The sequence below is a fragment of the Castor canadensis genome, chromosome 1, assembly GCF_047511655.1.
Source record: "Castor canadensis chromosome 1, mCasCan1.hap1v2, whole genome shotgun sequence".
Taxonomy (NCBI): domain Eukaryota; kingdom Metazoa; phylum Chordata; class Mammalia; order Rodentia; family Castoridae; genus Castor; species Castor canadensis.
The window spans coordinates 88,274,238-88,293,216 of NC_133386.1; the positions used below are offsets into that span (position 1 = coordinate 88,274,238).

Below are 18,979 nucleotides of genomic sequence, written 5' to 3' on the forward strand. Positions count from 1 at the left end.
CAGAAAGCAAACATCTCTTACTTCCCCATAAACTGAGACATATCAGGAATATAAGGCTCAATATTTTTGAAACTGTAGTTAATTATGCCTCCAAAATCCAATAAGAACCATAAGGTTAATTGAATCCTGTACACATTTTACAGAAGTAGACATCCAAGAACTTTGCCGGACGTTAGTGTCATGAAATGAGTTCTCAGTTGTCAAAATGCATAACACATCACAGACTAGACCTGAACCAGCTTGCTCTAGTGAATGGGCTTTCAACAGAGCAGGGAGAGTCCACATTTTGGAATAGAAGCAAACATCTAGTGTGATTAAGGTAGAAATCAGTAAACCTGTCAACTTTCACAAGTAAGATGAATTGAACTTTGGCTTCAGGAAGTCAAAGTACTTTGTATTATTTGGAGCTACCTATGGAAATTAATAGCAGCTAAAAACATCTATTTTACAGAAGAAGCCATGGGAATTTTTTCATGCATGGTAAGTAAATGAGAAGGCTAGCCCCTGATGGTTATGGTGGGATTTAAACTTTAATGCTTTCCAGGAATGCTGCAAGAATCTGTTATGCTGTCTTGGAGTGGAAACTGTGTTGTATCTCTGCTGGAAAGCTCAGACACATCCTTTCGGTAGACTTTGGTAACCATTCTTAATTATGTCTCCTCTGCACTCCAACCTGGCTCTAGGTCCCCAAACTTCACAAGTTTTTTTTTTTTTTAATCGGTAATAGATAACTTGAACTTACTAAGAAGAGAGAGAATTTGGATTGTAATGTTGCTTTTGAAAAGTGAAATCTTAAGTCATAAATTAACTTGCTCAGATTCCTGATGTGGCAATTGTCTTATATCTTTTATTTCATAAAAACAACATTAAAATTCAATATTGGACTTTGACAAAAATGAAACAAAGACGTAAAACCTGTGTATCAAAACTTTCTGGTGACTTGTCAAGAGCCATAAAGGTTTCATGTCACATAAGACATTATTATTAGCCATAAGAGCTGGGAGCTACCATGGCTTTGAATGTTTATGACTCATTACTATCAGGTTAATGGACTGATTTTTATAACTCTTGTAGCTGAATGAGAGACCCTGCAAGTTCTGAGCTGAAGACAATCTGGATGAATGACAGAGAAGGGATGAAGAGAATAAAGGGCTAAGGAGATTTCATCACTTTCCTTACCTCTCAGTCTATAATAAGCTTCAAGACTGTCTAAAATCTGTCTCATGGATTCCTGTGGACAGACATTAATCCCAGTTGGGAAAAGTGTTGATCTTTTTGTTCGAAGTTTTGCCAAATCAAATATTCGTCTCATGGCTGACACTTTGTACATTTTTGCAGTACTTTCAGTTGTTTCGCTTCGTGGGGCATTGTCTATGTCTTTAGTTTCAGAAGGGTATATGTTAATGGAGATATCTGTAAGAGAAAGGTGGATTTCTTATTGAATATATACATTTTTGTGATATATGTGACATATATGGATAAATGAATGAAATAAATGAAAAATTATGACCCTTTGGTTTATGACATTTCTGCTTTGCTGCAACCGCCAACTGTAATACTATAACAGCAACACATTTTCAAAAAGAAGAGAATAGTATAGCGAGCTGATCAAGTATATATATTTTTAAAAACCAATGTCTCAAATCAACTTGCCTTTAGGAACTGCCAAATATTGAAACTATTTCACACACATCTCTCTGAAAAATCACTTCCCACTTAGCACTCATGCCTCCCAAGAGATCCCCCTTTTGATAGACATTATAATTCAAATGGGGAATGTTACAGCACTGTGGTACCCAGAGGTGTATTCTTGATGGGGAAGTGGAGTGCTTCTAAAAACCTGTGAGAAAAAGCACAACAAAATAACCCATTCTGCCAGTGGCAGCCCTAGGATTTCTATGTGACAGGACTCAGAGGGTGGCAGTCAGTTTGAGTGAGTTGGGGCAGGGGTAAGTTTTAGACTTGTATCTGCAGAGAAAGCTTGGTATGTTATGAAGTTTGGTGGAAGGAAAGATGAAGGAGAGGACAAAGAGAGGAGGCTGGTAGAAAATGTGCTGCCTAAAGCATTTCATCATGCTGGTTCAGTTGTATGTTAGGGTTATTACCAGATGTCATTCTTACCTTTCATAGTAATAGTTTGCAGTCATTGAGACTTTTTTTTTTTTTAGTACTGGAGATTGAGCTCAGGGCTCTATCACTTGAGTTATGTTCCCAGTCCTTTTGCTTTTTGTTTTTATTTTTCAGATAGGGTCTCATACTAACTTTGCCCAGGCTGGCCTCGAATTGCAATCCTCCTACCACGACTCCTGAGTAGCTGGGACCATAGATGTGTACCACCACACACAAGTTGTTTTTTGCCCAGGCTGGCCTCAAACCACAATCCTCCTCTCTCCATCTCTGGAGAAGCTGAGATTATAGGCATGTACCACTACACCCTGTGAAAATATTTTTATCTTGAATTCTTTCATATGTTTCATTTTGTACCATTCTTACAAAGGTTTAATACTGAGATGAACCATATTATTTTTCTCATTTTTAAAAATTTTATCATTTTTACACTTACTCACATGTGTATACATTGTTTGGGCCACCTCACCCTCCCCCCACTGCCCCACTCTGGGCTCTCTCAGTTTATCATGCAGTAAGGTACAAGGCTTACAGGTGACAGAGCATGTTAGCAGTGTAGTCAGGTCTCATTTCTTTCCCTCCCACTTTATCTCTTTCCTCTTACTCATTCTACAAATTAAGAAAGGAAGTGTTGCTGAACAGTTAGCCATTCCTATGAGCTGGCCACTTTCATGGCTCCTTAAGATCCCAAGCATGTGGTTTATAGAGCTATATATTTTCATGTTACTAGGGAAGGTTCAAATTGAGTCACAAAGTGTCACTTTCCTTCTTTATGGGGAGTAGAAAAAATCCTGGGGTGAAGACATAGTCTCTGTCACTTTGAGGAGTCTCTGAGTGCTCCATTGGTCTTGGACAATGGTAAGTTCTTAGGAAAGAATCTTCAGGAAAGAAGGGTGTTTAGAGATTAATTGGCCCTTCCAATCATACAATAGGCCAATAAATCATAATACCTGTGTAGAATGGAGGCATCAATAATTTTTAAAAATCCAAAATAAGAGAGGTGATTCCAATACAAAGAGAGGTTTGGCAAGCACTATTTTATCTATAAGGATATTTTCAGCCAAAGTCAAGACATCCATCTCAAGCTGGCTTACACAATAAGGAAGTCATTACCACACCAATGGAAAACCACAGGTTGGAAATGCCTGGTAAAAATGGAACTCTGGCTCAGACTTTCTTCTCTTCCCTGTCCTCACCTGGTTACCTTATCCACAGGCAGTCTTCCCCTGATGGTGGCTAGCAGCCATTGGACCAACACACTTACCTTGTTCATGTTGAAAATTACCCTTTTTGTTATGTCTGGCTGAGTGAGGCTGTGTGCCTGGATCAAGACCAGTTGTTAAAGGATGACAATGCTGTTGCTTGATCTGGGTAATCACAGAGCAGGGGATTTAGATTACCTGGATTGGCTCATTTTTATTGTGGTGGTTGGAGTCAATTTTCCTTCAATCACACTGGTGGCATGGCAAAGTGAAGGTGCACATTCAACACTGAGGTGAAGTGCCAGAGTGTGATAGCAGCCTGGCAGGCAGCTGTTAGTGCCTACTAACAGCTAGCAGTTAGTAAGTACTAACTGCTAGTAGTTAACTGCTAGTAGTTAACTAGCTAGTAGTTAACTAGCAGTTAGTAAAAATATTTGTTTGTGAATATTAATTTTAATAATTATTTCAAACACTTTATAGATTATAATAGTGTTGTAATAGCAAAATTAGCATTTTATAATTATATTTGCATTGCCATTTAGAATGGAAGAAGTGTGCATCACATAATTCTAGGCCTGTCTATATAGCATAGACTATACTTAGGAAATTGCTCCTCATTTTGCCTTCTTCTCGATGTGGGCAAGTTTTGCTATTATACTTGTCCTGTTTTCTACTTTGTCATCTGCCAGTCTTCAGTCCTTTGGAGTTTGTTCTGTCCTTTCTTTCTGTTATACTTGGTAGAACTCCCTGAATAACTTGCCTTAGGAAGAGTAGGTACAGTACCCTGGCTGTGGGACATGTCCTTGTCCCGGAATCTTCCCCAGGTTTATCCCTCTGGATCCCAACACTATGCTTATGGCTAGGCTTACTTGTATAGATCCTACTTGATGTAGGTTTTTAGATTTCATCCTATCAGGGTGGGTGCAGAAGGAAGGAGAGAAGGTTACAGATTTGTCATGCTTCCCCATATTCCTATGAGCTGTTCATCATCTGTTCTGTTTCCCCTGCTAGGATCCTTCTTTCCCTTTCCTCAATGTCAGCAAATCCATATAGCTTGTGGTCTATAAGAAGGGTGAATTAAGGTAACATGTGTATCAGTTTGCCTAAGCTGTCCTGGTTCATGACTATTATCTGTTCACTCTCAAATATACCCGTTTGTAAAATAAATTTTATGGTTATTCAGTTTTAAATATTTCCCTACTGGAGATACAAATGGCTGTCTCTCTCCTCCAGGAAGCACCTGTTTCATTAAAACATTTTTTTTTGTAGTGAAAGTAATAGCAAAGTTTATTAGGAAAGAAATACAGTTTAATAAACTGAAAGAGGGTCCTCTGGAGTGAGTATGAGAACAATCTGTTTCATTTTTAAATATCTCCACTTAGATGATTCTTTCTTTTGATCTTAAAATTATCTTCTAGTTACTTCCAAACATTATTCCTTCATACCTGCTCTTAGTGCAGTGAAGATGAAGCTGTAGATATTTCCATAAGCAGTTCCTTATATTCTCCCTACTCTACATTGTTTTCTACTGTAGGTTAAACATCCTTTGGTTTCTTGTATCACGTGTGTTAGACATCTCAACTGATTTGCTCCTCTGTTACTTAAAGCTAACCACAGGGGACTCCCTGTGCTCATATTATAGCAGGGACTGGATTGAACTTTTCATTTGTGCCTCTGGCCCAAATCATTGCTAGAGAATAGGTCAAGGTCTCTGAGATCAGGCCCTTTGGGTTACTTCAGTCTAAGGATATCTATGGGGTAGGTGAACTCTGTTGGTACCTTTCTTTATAATTTCAAATTGAAAAAAAGAAAGGAAAGAAGGCATTGAAACATGGAATGTCACAGAGATTTCAATGAAGTAAAATTAATTGATATTTGGGGGAATGAATGAAATCACCCTCTGGTAAGCAATTAGATCAGATTAAATTTTACATAAATAGCAATATTGATACTGAACCAAACTTTTAAAGATTCTTTGGGTACATTTTCATGAGCTCGGTGTTTTATTTCATACAAATATTTGGAAAAAGTATGTCAAAGTCTTATGAGAATGAATTTATAGTTGGAAGACCTGCTATAGAAAGGGAATTTGTTTAAGAGAAGACAGGAAACTATTTGAGGCAGAAAATATTCCTCTAAGATGATGACAAAACATGAGTATAACCTCAATAGTGATGAATTAGGTGCCGTTCACAGCTATCTCTGAGAGAAGTTCAAAGTTACAAAGGGAAGAGATAGGCAAAGTGACTTCATGAAAAAACAATAAACAACCCCAACCATCTTTCCAAGAGTAAAATAATATTATAAAAAAGAAGTTAACTTATTATGCATTTGGAAAAGTGTGCATTATGATATTTTAAAATTTGGTTAAACACCGTTAAACCAATAGTTTTGAGAAATAGCTGTACCACTGAATAAAAATGAAAAAAAAATTATACATTAGAATATTCAGAACTTCCAAATATAGATGAGAAACAGCTATAATACTCAGTGTTTATATTCTAAATTTAACTGTATTATGTTCACTACTTGTGAAAGAAAAAGTTAACAATGAAATCATAATGTTGGTCAACCATTTCAAATATTTTGGTAGCACCAAGGGCACATGCAAGGCACTGGCTCTGCCATTTACTAGCTGTACAATTCGAACGTACTTGACTGCTAAGAACACCCTGAGTTTCCACACCTATAAAATGGGGAATGAAAATGTCTCCCTTGTTGGGCACAGTGCATGTGTTCAGTAAGAACTCCTCTTTCTGACAATCCATGAATTCCACTCCCTGTCATTACTTATTGTGACCTTTCACTTACTATTCCTTATCCTCAACATGACTATACCCATATCTGGAAGTCTTCCTGGGCTTCCACACTGCAGTGCTCACATTTGTCTGCTCTTTCATCAGAGAGGTTTCTTTTCTTTCTCTTTGGTGGACTCCCTTAAGAACCAGCAAAAATGCCACTTGCGCTTTTCTAAGCTTTCTTAGATTCCATATTTAGAATTCATTAATTGCTCCTTCCGTTCCTCTACTGTGGCTTGTATCTCTATAAAATGTACTGATTCACCAGGATTCACTAGTGCTTACTGTGTTTCAGGCCCACTATAGTATATAGCAGTAAATTAGATGACCGAATGACATGGAACTGGTAGTGTGGTGCTTATTTTCTCCTGCCTTGGATAAAAATTTGTGGCAAAAGTATGAATTTCCTGATTAGACTGCAAATACCCTGAGGATCGGTGTTGTGAGCCCAGCCTCAGTGCTTGCTTAGTGTGCATGATGTTTTGTATATGACAGATATGGAATATATATTAAGGGAATAACTGAAAATTACCTGTAGAAATATTAATGGGTCTTTGAAAATATATGTATAAGTTAGATTTGTTTAAAAACCCATTAGATCATGAAAAATATCTTCATATGTCCTGCCTACCTACATTATTGCAATTCCTCTTTGAAATTTCTATCCCTTCTCTAGTTTCTAATATCAGACACTTAGGATATAGCTATATTATTAAAGATATTATCCTAAGCAGTAAGACAAATAAAATTCTTATGTAAACAAACAGGAAAAGACCAGAGGATGTTTTGTATATAAAGTTTATTCTAGTAAAATCTTCATTTCCAGATACTTTCAATGCATCTGGAAATAGATAAATAATGAATGGAGTCAATTAGAATCCTGAGGAATGTTAATACTGCCTTTAGCATGACAAACCCTCAAATCACTTACATCCTGTAGCTAAGCATGGCTGGGGAAGTATTTGGACTTGCTATAAATGTATGATCCTAAATAAAATTGCTACCTTTCCCTGGTCCATACAGTTTCCCATTCTCCTGGAGAGCCACACACACAGCTTTTCTCAGATTTCCTGTGCCTTCTTGCTGATGGTGACTCTTAGTATTTGCTCCACATTTTTCCAAGAGCAAGAGGAGCCAGAAGAGAACTCCATGGGCTTCCAGCACTGCACCAGCTCACTGGATACATCTGTGCTCATATGCTCTGCTTTCTGTCTGTGACTGATGATTGGCACGTGCTCCTGTCTAAGACCAACTCCTTCACTTACACTCCTGGTCCATTCCTTTCTCGTCTCTCAGGGACATTATTTCAGAAACTCTCTTTTCACTTTCTTACATCATTATTTGCCTTTCTTCTACTGAATTATTCCTATATGTATACAAATATGCCACTATGTTTCCTTCTATTAAAACAAACAACAAAAACCTCTCGATACACATCCCCTCCAGCTACTGACTCATTTTTCTATCTGTACTTTTACCAAAATTCTTTGAAAGATCTATTTCTGCCTCCTTTTCCAGAACAAAGCAGGGAGGTACATGAGTGAGGATTCCCCAGTACTACATGCATAGCTACCAAAATCCTTCCCCTATCCCTCTCTCAAACTCTTCTTTCATTTCAATATTTGTGATGTGCTCATGGAGCATGGTATATTCAACATGCTAATGTGACATTTCATCAGAAGGTGTTGCTATTGAACACATGGTAATCCTCTCCTATCTGTGGGTGCTGGGGATAGAGTTAAAGACCACCAGTGGATGCCTGAAAACTTTGATATGCCAAGTCTTACATAAACCATACTTTTCTATACATACATACACAAATTAGCACCTTTCTACCTTAACTTTTAACTTTTTAAATTTTATTATTATTATTAGTGTACTGGGGATTGATCCAGGGACTTACACATGCTAGGTAAGCACCCTACACTTGAGGCGTACTCCTCCTTAACTATTAAGCATGAATGCGTATGGACTGTGGTGGACTAAAATGAATTTTTCCTTCTGTACAATTTCACAAACAGGAGATTTGTTCTTACAACCTAAGATTTGCTAAGAAATCTTGGGAACCACGACATTCAATTCCTTTTCTTTCGTAAGTCAAGACCTTTCACCTTGTCACTTAATGGAAGCACTTTATGGCTTTCTTGGCATATCTGAATTGTCAGGATCACTACTCATGTACTTTGAGGCTATTATTAAGTTATTTTACTTGAACATATGCTCTGCAATACAGTCAATCTGATAATGAAGATGACTACTAAGTGATTAATGAGTAGCATTAACGAGTAGCACATGCAGTGTAGATTTGCTGGACAAAGGAATGATTCATATCCCTAGCAGAAGTGAACAAGACAAAGTGATTTCAATATGCTGAAACTGCATGTGGTAAAATATAATTCCAGTGATCACTTACATGAGTTTGGTTATTGACATTTGTTGGTGGAGGTGGTAGTGTGATGGTGATTTTGTAGCAAAATAGACTATTTGAAGAGGGGCTAAGATTTAGCATGGTAGGATGAACTCCCCTTAAGCTGGAAGGTTCTTATGGAAAGTGTAGCAGGTAGAAATATTTAGGTGGACAAGAAAGAGGATAACATGTCTATGGGCAGGGAAACTTCCAGAAGGCTAAGGAAAATGATCAATAATGGAAGCTTTAGTTGTGGAGGAATTTTACTTTCTCCAGCCACTTTTTCCTGGGGCTGACACAGATTCTGCAAATCAGTGATGCTATGAGAATTCTCAGTTTGGAAAAAAATACATAGGGAAAGACAAATTAAACAAATAATCAATGAATCCAAACACTGAATTTAAACACTGCCTTACTGAAGGAAAAGTAAAATCTAGTCAAGAATGGGAATGGCAGTTCAGAAGTGCTGGGTTTCTGACCCTTCAGTTACTGTTTTAAAATCAGGATTGGATTGAATAATTATGTCTACTAGTTAATGTGAAGCTAGCCCTTCAGTCAAAAGTATCTTTGGCACTGTAGTTTGTAGTCTGATGGCCATGTGGTCTCAATGTTGACTGGCAGCCTACAAGTCATGATACCCCACATCATTTCTCTGTCAAGTCGCTGGAGTTTTTTATGTTTTCCTTCCTGTACAAAGTTGGCCTCCAGTCATAGACTACTGACAAAGTTTCTATTTTTGGCTCAACCTTTCCTGGGAAGCAGTCTCTTTCTTGGTTATTTATTCACGTAACCATGGTACTTGCCAAGTGTTTGGCCACTCCTCACTATACTCTTTCTTCTAGAGAAATTTTTTTTAGCCATGTGTCCCTACAGGCTTATACCATAGGCTCACTGTACATATACAGTGACAACAGCAGACACTAAGAATGGGAGAATGAGACTTTCACTGCAGCACTGCTATTAAAGCAACAGCCACTGATACAAGCACTTAGCAAATCCATTATGTCCTCCTATGGGAAAAAAGCCTCAATGTCTTAATAAATGAAGTAATGGGAGCAGAGATAAACTTACTGGAATTTCTGCACAACAAAATCTTCACTTGAAGGTAGCACTCCATACAGACAAAGTGTATAACATTTCAGAACAAAATTAATGACTGGAAGTTTTCAGAAATAATAATCTTGTACAAACTTTTCTAATCTTGCTATAAAGGGCAGTGACTTTTATGAAAATAACACACTTATTCTGTGGCTCATTGTATCCTGGTCCTCTCCCTCCCTACATCCATACATTTTCAATTATATACCCAAAACTTTTTTCAAAGAGCAAAAGAAATTATACATTATGCTTAACATACCTGAATATATATCAATAAATTATACAGATTTGCTGAACACCTATGTTCAATGCTATGTCAGAAAATTGCATAGACTTTAATCACTCTTTTTTTTTTTTTTTCTGGATGATCAAGTGGAAATTATAGAAGCTTCTGTAACTTGCTTTTTATACCTGTCTTCCTACATCCCAACAAATTTATATAATTCCAATCCTACCCTATTGACTGAGAGTCAAAATATTTTGGAATCAATGATGCCGAAAAGATAATAGAAGTGAAGAAAATCCCCAATCATTTCCTTTTATAAATTATGAAGTAAATAAACATTCACAACAGTCGGTGTGCAGGCTGATTTTCAATGATGCATGGATTCCATACCACATTATTTCCCTCTCTGAAGCTTTTGAAAATTACATGACACTGTACTCTTACTTACTTTCACAACTGGCATTTGTTCAACCATAGCACTCCCTGCTGAGAATGAAAATCAGAAGTCTCCTCTCTCAAAGAATCAGAGCAGTCTCATTGCATTTCTCTTCATTGCAAAAATCGGGTTTAGTTATTAACTTGTTATGTCAGAAGGAAAGGAATTAGGACCTTGGCAAACCCTTACAAGAAGTTAAAGGTGGCTAAGTCTTAATTTTCTACCCTGTACATGTGCATATGTATTGAGCCTTTCTTTCACTCCATGGCACTTAAGAAAATAGAAGAGTCAAGTGAAGGTGAGATGCTGGGAAATTTGCTAAAGTACAAAGTCATAGTTATTGAGGACATAGCAACTTGATGAGTGGGCAGAACAAAACTAATGTTGGAGGGAGAGGCAGGAAAAAAAAAGAAAGCAGGTTGCCTTTTTGTTACTATTTATTATTTGAATAAATAGTAACAATGATTCAGGCCTGGTAAATGTTATGCAAGGAAGTGGCAGGAGTCTAGCAGGGTTATGTCCTTAACTGTACCTGTAACAGAAATGTGTGTGAACTCCCCACCCCTCCCCAGAGAAAGGACAGGATGTATTGAGAATGGGAGAATTCTCAAAGCTGGCTGGCCTCTCTGCAAAAGGAGAGAACACACTGGAAGTTCTCATTATGGGAGTAGCAAGAAGGTACAGCACATGGCTGCTTTCTTCTAAGGTATGAACACATCACTTGATAAGGCAGCCTCCTGCTTGATGTCCATTCACATCTAGCTGTCAGTTCCAGAGGTGCTGCACCTGCTTCAATTGCAGAAGCATACCTGTCGAATGGGGACTGCCTTTATCTCTTCAATAAAGGTATGTATGTCTATAAAGTATCAAGCGTTGTGCCAGGAGCAACAGAAAACCAACTGTCAACATGAGCTGCTTCTTTATAGAGTGTTAAATTTACTTGAGAATTTTAGCAAAAAAGTGTAAATTGTTAAGGATCATAAAAAACTTTCATAGGAATATATAAGCGAAATCAGGTAAAATCCTTTTTCCTCACATATAAGCCATTCTTAAAGTTATAATAGGATAATTTTATAAATTGTGCTTAATTATAAAATGTATAGCTTTGAAATAGTGGTGACTGAAGTTGGACTAATGCTGAGTTAGAGCTGGAGTAAACAGGGAATGAAACTAAGGTGAGAACAATTGTGGGAAGGTTGTTAGCTGAGCTAATTTCTCATACATGATGTCCTAGTTTTCAGGAGTTGAGCAAAGAAACCCATGCTTTCTCTAGCAGCTGACTTTTTAGGATTCTTCAAATCATCCAGTATCTTCTCCTTATAGATGTAGGACCAGCCCTATCTAGCCACTTCTAATCATCTCACTCTTACATTAACTTAAATTCCACTGACTTTTTTCATTGCTTCTGCTTCTCAATTCTTATCCCATTATGTACATTTTTGATACCATCTCCATAGATTTCAGAATGTAGAGTTTAAATAAGTATACAGGTCACTTATAAGAGAATCAGAATGGAATTTCACAAGTATATTTGAATATGTGGCAGATGAGTTACAACTGTACCTCACAGACATAGGGAACAGCGTACTTTTCAGAGCACTTTTATAGCTTAGTTTGACACATGGTTGGAAACCAAGGGGCTAGGCCAGAAAACACTAGATAATACATGATCAGCAGGCAGATTCAGCCCATGACTTGAGAAGGTGACTTGGAGGTGGGTGAGGAGAACGCGTAACAGAAGTTCACACTTACACCAAAAGCCTATACAATAATTTTTTTAAAACTCAGGAAGAAGCTAACTTCAGACACTGTGGTGCACTAAGGTAACATGAAGAGACAGGACTGTAGATTTGCTTATGGGATACATTACTGATTTGTGCCAAAAATCCACTTTCTTTCCGGTTCCAGGAATATTGAGGTTCTGGGTATCTTTTATTCTGGGATTGCTAGGTATGCTACATATTTTTGGTCATAATTTGCCTGTTTTTTGGAACTTTGTGCTGCCTGTGGTTCTAATACTGTGAACCTCTGAAACACAATCTTTGGTTTTAGTGCTCTCATGCACACCTGATCTCAGAGTGTGTTGCGAGTTCTGAGTAGAAGGAATTGTACATATAGCATTGTTTGCACATAAATTGCTACAAAAGTGTGGTATTCTGACTACTCAAGAAGGGCAGGATTAGAACAATTGAACATAAACAGCTGCTTATCTCTGCCAGTTAACTTTCTGATGCATAAGTACCAACCACCATTCCTACAGAAAAGTAAGGTAAATTTCATTTTGGGTTTCTGTGGTGCTAAGACAGCCCTGCTGCTTCCCGAGTCACTTTCTGAACTTGGAGAAAAAAATCTCTATATGCTTCTACCTTCTAACCTAAAAAGGAAATAATAATAAATTCCAACACTGTAGTGTTTAATTAACATATTACTTGGTTCTGTTTTGCATTGAAAATTGAATGTGAAAATAGATGTTAATAGTTTGCAGAGGCCTGGCGCATCATTAGTGGTTATTATGGTTTTGTGCCACTCTATTCTGAGGTTTTGGTCTAGGCCTGGTAGGAACAGGATTGTCTGATGTAGCAGATAAAAATAGAGGACATAGTCAAATTTGAATTTCACATAAACAGTGAATAACATTTTAGCAAAATATGTCCCATGCAATATTTGGGACACATTAGATGTATCTAGACAAAATGTTCCTGTTAAAAGTCAGAGATTGTCAGATTGCATTTGAAAAAGTTTCCATTATATCCTGCTTTAAAAGGTTAAAATTAAAAGATGGAAAAAAAGTTATAACATGCAAACACTAATCAAAAGAAATCTGTTGTGGTAATATTAATATCAAATGAAGTGAGAGCATTGCTGACAAGTGTTCCGTAACCAGCTCTGGACATGCGGTGAGATTTGAGGTACTTGCCAGTTTCTCTGTGTTAGTTATATGTTAATACTTTGCTTGGCTGATTCTCAGTCATGAGCATAACTTAATTGAACACTGAGTTGGGAAGATCTGTGTATAACTGGCTCCTGTGATGTAGTACAAGCCAGTTCCTGCATGTCAGTGAACAAAGCTCATTATTAGGTAGACAGCATTACAAAGATGAAGACAGACACATCATAATGATAAATGTTTGCAGGTCATAGAAATATGTAAAGGGTTAAAATTTCCTGCACTAAGTATATAAATGTATGAAACAAAAGCAAACAGATAAAGAAAATAATATTAAGTATAGTTTAAAATATTTTACCTAATTGATAGAATTAAAAAATAACAAGGACAGAGAAGATCTGAAAACATGTGGAGCCTAAGCAGCACTTTCCCTCTGATCCATAAAGTATGCCTTATTTTCAAATACAGGGAAAACAAATAGAAATTCAATGTATATGGAATTAAAATGTGAATCTCAATGAATTTAAAAGAAGTGATATTGTACACATTATGCTTTAGAAATTAGCTTTACCTACAACTGGAAAATATCCATGTATTTCAAAACTAAAAAAAATTCCTTCCCAATAATCCATGACAAAGAACTCATAGTTTGAAATGAAAGCAGTCTGAGGTAAAATTATATTATTAAGATGCCAGTTTAGAAGAATAAAAAGCCAAATATTAATGAGTTCTGCATCCATCTCCAGAAGTTAGTACAAGAAAACAAGTCCAAAGAAAATACAAAGACCAGAATAATAAAGGTAGGAGCAAAGAGTAAAAAGATGTAGAAGGGAAGATCATAACATAAATGAGAAGGAAAAGAAATGCAAAGGCCAAACCTTTTTCCTTTGAGAATATTAATAACAAAAACACATAAACAAGTGAGACTGATCAAGTAAAGAAGAGAAAATAAAATGAAACAAATCAAGATTTAAAAAGGAAAAAATTTTACTTTCTACAGTCTTCTATAACAAGAAAAGATAAGATATTATTAATAACGTTTTGTCAATAAATTTGAAATTTTATATTAAATAGATAAAGTTTTAGAAACATACAACTTATGGAAACTAATTGAAGATGAAATAGGATAATAAAATATTCTTATACTTTAAGACATTGAGTAGCCATATCTTTCCAAAAATATCTTTTGGGGGGTTTAGCAGAACGTTCCACCAAACATTCAAGGAAAAGATAACTTCATTTTTGTACAAACTCTTTCAGAATTTGACCAGGTAAGTATGAGAAAAAAATTCAGGGTCCAAGTTTATTTATAAATATGAGATTAACAATTATAAATTAAACATTAGCACATGAAATCCCTCAGTGTATGAATGACCAAGTTGGATTTATCTCCAGGATATAGGAAAATGGGTGAAGATAGAATCACATTAATGAATTAAAGAAGAAAAAGTATTTGATAATATTAATAGATATAGAAGAAACACAATAAATTCTCTGTTCATGATTATAAACTCTTAACAAGTTAGGATTAGAAAGAGACATTTTTACTTGCTAAAGAGGACTTTAAAGAGTAAAAGAACTAAATGTCAAGCACAAAAAGTTAAAATAAGCATACTACTTAATGGTTAAGTATGAGAAGAGTCCCTTCAAAGTTGGTAACAAGTTAAGAAACAGTGTTTCTTATCAGTGTTTCTATACTAGATAACCTATGATGGACAGTAAGAAAATATAAAGAATTAAAATCTATAAAGACTGAAAAGAAAAATCTACAATCTCTTTCTTCACAAATGATATGACTTTTTAAAATTCAAAACTCCAAATAACTAGTAAACTTTCAGAATTAATAAGATTATTTAGCAGTTATTGAATACAAACTAATATGAAAATGCCACTTGCATTCCAACACAGAAAATATAGTAAGAAAATCCTTTATGTGATCACTATAGGTGTCGAGGGAGGGGAAAGGCTAAGATGTGGAAAGCTTTTATTGAAATATTATGCAATTTTATTGAAAGGTATTAATTAAGAGGAGAGACAATATTCAAAAGGTATTCATTCTCCCAAAGTTGACCTATGGATTCAACACAAGTCCAATTAAATTCCAACAAGTCAGATTCAGTCATTCTAAAATGTATATAAACTTCAAAACATCACATTATGCACAGAAATCATATATATTTATATATGTATAATTTTATCTGTCAAATTAGAAATAAAAAAATTTCAATTAAATGCTTTGTGGAACTTTGCAAGATAATTTTAGAATACATTATAGAAGGGCTAAGGTCAAGAATAGTTTGAACACTAACAAAGCAGGGGAAATTTGCTGTACAAGATATCAAGGCTGTTAAAAGTTTATAATAATGTAAGTATTGTGCTCTTGGCTCAAGGATAATAAAGTGGAATAGACAGCTTGGATGAACCCATGCTTATGGCAGATTGGGTATTATAGAGCTGAGAGGAGATGAAAACTCTCCATTATATGATGTTAACACAATTACTCAGGCATGTTAACATTTTTTACTGCATATCAGACATACAGACACACACAAAAGATCAGTTCCAATCACTTAAATGTAAAGACAAAACTATAAACTTTTATAAGATAATACTTGAGAACAATTTTGTGACTTTGAAACAGGGAAGTTTCTGTTAAACGAAATAAAAAAATTTCCCACAAACCTCAAAGTTAAAAGGCAAATAAATTTTAAAGAATGTCTGTTCTTGAAGGAATGCTATTAAGAGAGTAAGAAGATGTGCTACAAACTGGAGAGGATAGTTGAAAGATCTGTAGTTTACAAAAACAATTTTTGAAGAACTCCTCTAAATCGACTAGGAAAGACAAACGTCCTAAACATTCTCATTTTAAGAATGAGCCAAACACTTTCTAAGAGAGGACACATAGTGGACCCAAAATATATAAAATGAGTTTAGCACTTCAAAATTTTAACATTAGAAATCAGGACACTATAAATTAAAGCTTCAATGATGTGTGTGTGCATGCATTTGTGTATGTATATAGACACTATTTCACCCAATCATATTACTTATAATAAAATATTACATCTTAATTATTAAAAATTTAAAATCCAGGCAATATGAAATGTGGATGAGGATTTGGAACAAGAGGAACTTCCCTGGAAGTATAAATGGTACTAACATAGGAAAAGTTTGTTGTTACTTGGTAAAATTGAAAGTATGCATATCTTATGCCCTAGGAACTCTTCTCTGGGTGTGCACCCCAGGGGGATTCTTTCCTGTGAGCATGGGACACACAGACAAGTGTGATTGTACTGGTAATGATGCCAAGTCCTTCAATGGAAGACTGAATACATTGTGGTGTATTCATACCAGGCAACAGTATGTATCAGATACTTCTTTTTAAAACATTTCATTGTTTTTATATTAATATTATTTAGATTTATCCATATTTGCTATTTTTGCTCATTTGTATTTATTTTTCCCCTTATAACTGAGATATCCAACATGGGTTTTTGTTATGCATATTTGTAGCGTAATGATTCCTACAGTTAAGCAAATGAAAATATCCATCTCCTCATATAGTGACCTTTTCTGCTTTGTGGTAAGAACAGCTGAAATATACTTTTAGTAAAGTTCTGTACAGTACAATGTTAACTATTTTATCATATGTGCATTAGATTTCTAGACTTAGTCATCCTACAAAACTGCAACTTTGTACCCTTTCACCGATTTCATACCTCCCTCCCTCTGGTAACCACCATTCTGCTCTCTGTTTCTATGAATTCACCTTTTCCAGATAAGTGAGAACATGCAGTATTTTTCTGTGTCTGGCTTATATCACTTAAGTAGGCATTTAGCATAAAGTCCTCCATGTTCATTCGTGTTGTTGCAAATGGCCATATCTCATTTTTAAGGCAGAATATATATATAATATATATTAATGCATTTCCCAATGCAAAGTGACAGGTAAGTTTAGACCCCTAACAGGGTCAGCTCTAGACAACAATCCAGGGGAATTTAAAAATGTTTTATGCACTCAATGTATATTTTCCAAGTAAGGAGATCAACGTAAAGCAATGAGTCTAACCCATGGCAGGGACTGAAGCATTCTGCATAAGTAAGGCTGGAAAGGAAGGTGGGGCATGTATAAAGAGCTCAAATGACCAGCAGGAGCGGGGTGAAAGAAGAAGATGATTTTGTGAACATAATTGAGGTACATTATATGTATGAAAATAGAAATATAAAACATATTAAATTTTTCAAAAAGGGGGAGGAAAGATAAGAAAGTAACAGAGGGTGTGAATATGATCAAAGTACATTAGATGCATGTATGGAACTAGCAGAATGAAACCCCTTTGAGCAGTTAATATACACTAATGAAATGATAATTAAAAGAGCTGATTATTGAGCTTTATTTTTAAAGTTATTTTTAATTTTCTTATTTTTAAGTTGACAGATAAAATGCATTTATCATGTACAACATGATGTTTTGAAATATATATGTGTAAATATATATTGTGAAATGACTAGATCTAGTTAATTAACATGCATTATTTCACAATTAACAGTTTTTTGGTGAAGAAGGCTTGTATCTATTCTTAGCATATATATATGACAGGATATATTGTTAACTATAGTCACCTTGTTGTACAACCTATCTTCCCCAACTCTTCTTCCTATCTAATTAACACCTTATATCCCTGACTGACCTCTCCTCGTACCCCCACTTTCCAATCACCCCAGCTTCTGGTAACTACCATTCTGTTCTCCACTTCTACATGATCAAATTTATTAGATTCTACATAGTTCATGTGGTATTTGTGTTTCTGTGCCTGACTTATTTATTTCACCTGACATAATGTTCTCCATGTTCACCCATGTGGTTGCAAATGGCAAAATTTCCTTCTTTTTAATGGTTGAATAGTATTACATTGTACATATATGCCATATTTTCTTCATTTTTTCCTCTATTGATGGACACTCAGATTGTTTCCTTATGTTGACTATAGTGAATAGTAATGCAATAAATACAGAAGTGTAGATATATTTTTTTAACATGTTGATTTCAGTTCCTTTAAATATATATCCAGTAATAGAATTTATTTTGAAGGCTTTGGAGAGGCTTTGGGAGTTCTTTTTTTCTTTCCTTTTCTTTATTTCAAGTAAGAGAAGGTAGTATATATACATTTTGGTAGCAAAGCTGTATAACATATTTACTAAAAAAAATCCCATGGTGGTCTATAATATGATGACCCCATGTCATATCTTTCCAGAAGAACAATAAGTTGTGCTTCTCAAATCTGACTGCAAAGGAAAATAACTTACATAGATTTAATAATTCTTCCATCTTGAACCCCACCCTAGACCAATGAAATCAGAATCTTCAAAGCTAGAGTCTAGAACTGGAGTTTTTAGTAATGCTGAGAAGTATTACATGAAAATCCTTAGTGTGTTAATTAAAGTCAATGGAAAAGGAGACTGGCAGGGGAAGGTCTTATGGGAACTGATGGTAAGTGGAGTTAAAGTCATAGCTAGATAGAAATAACATTAACAAAGACATAAAATGTTCAATTCTCTTTGAAACAAAAGAGAACTAGAAGAATCTGGGGATAGATACAGAGAAACTTCAGAGTAGAAAGACAAGTCAAAGTCAAATGACTTCTCATTCAGTAGGAGGAGGTGATAATGGTAAGGATGGTAGTCATCAGAGCCCTTTTAGGTGTTAGCATTTATTGAACATTGTAATAGCAGATACTTCATTAAAAGCTTTAGTCCTTTGTGGCAGACACTGCAATTATTGTTCCTATTTTATAGAT

General features: G+C 35.5%; 1 protein-coding gene and 1 long non-coding RNA gene across 4 annotated transcripts in view; one reads left to right on the forward strand and one right to left on the reverse strand.

Moving 5' to 3' along the window:
- The window catches only part of LOC109702353 (interphotoreceptor matrix proteoglycan 1-like), a 39,345-nt gene extending 28,944 nt beyond the window's left edge, over window positions 1–10,401 (reverse strand). For both annotated transcript variants that reach the window (XM_020187720.2, XM_074079527.1), the window contains exons 1-2: window positions 10,307–10,401; window positions 1,180–1,413 (exon numbers count right to left, since the gene is read on the reverse strand). In XM_020187720.2, coding sequence (XP_020043309.2) covers window positions 1,180–1,330 — 151 coding nt within the window. In that variant the 5' untranslated portion in view covers window positions 1,331–1,413; window positions 10,307–10,401. The remainder of the gene's footprint in view (window positions 1–1,179; window positions 1,414–10,306) is intronic.
- Window positions 10,402–10,623: 222 nt separating this feature from the next.
- LOC141424867 (uncharacterized) overlaps window positions 10,624–18,979 on the forward strand; it is a 174,023-nt gene continuing 165,667 nt past the window's right edge. For both annotated transcript variants that reach the window (XR_012449829.1, XR_012449830.1), the window contains exons 1-2: window positions 10,624–11,140; window positions 16,400–16,541. This is a non-coding gene — a long non-coding RNA (uncharacterized lncRNA). The remainder of the gene's footprint in view (window positions 11,141–16,399; window positions 16,542–18,979) is intronic.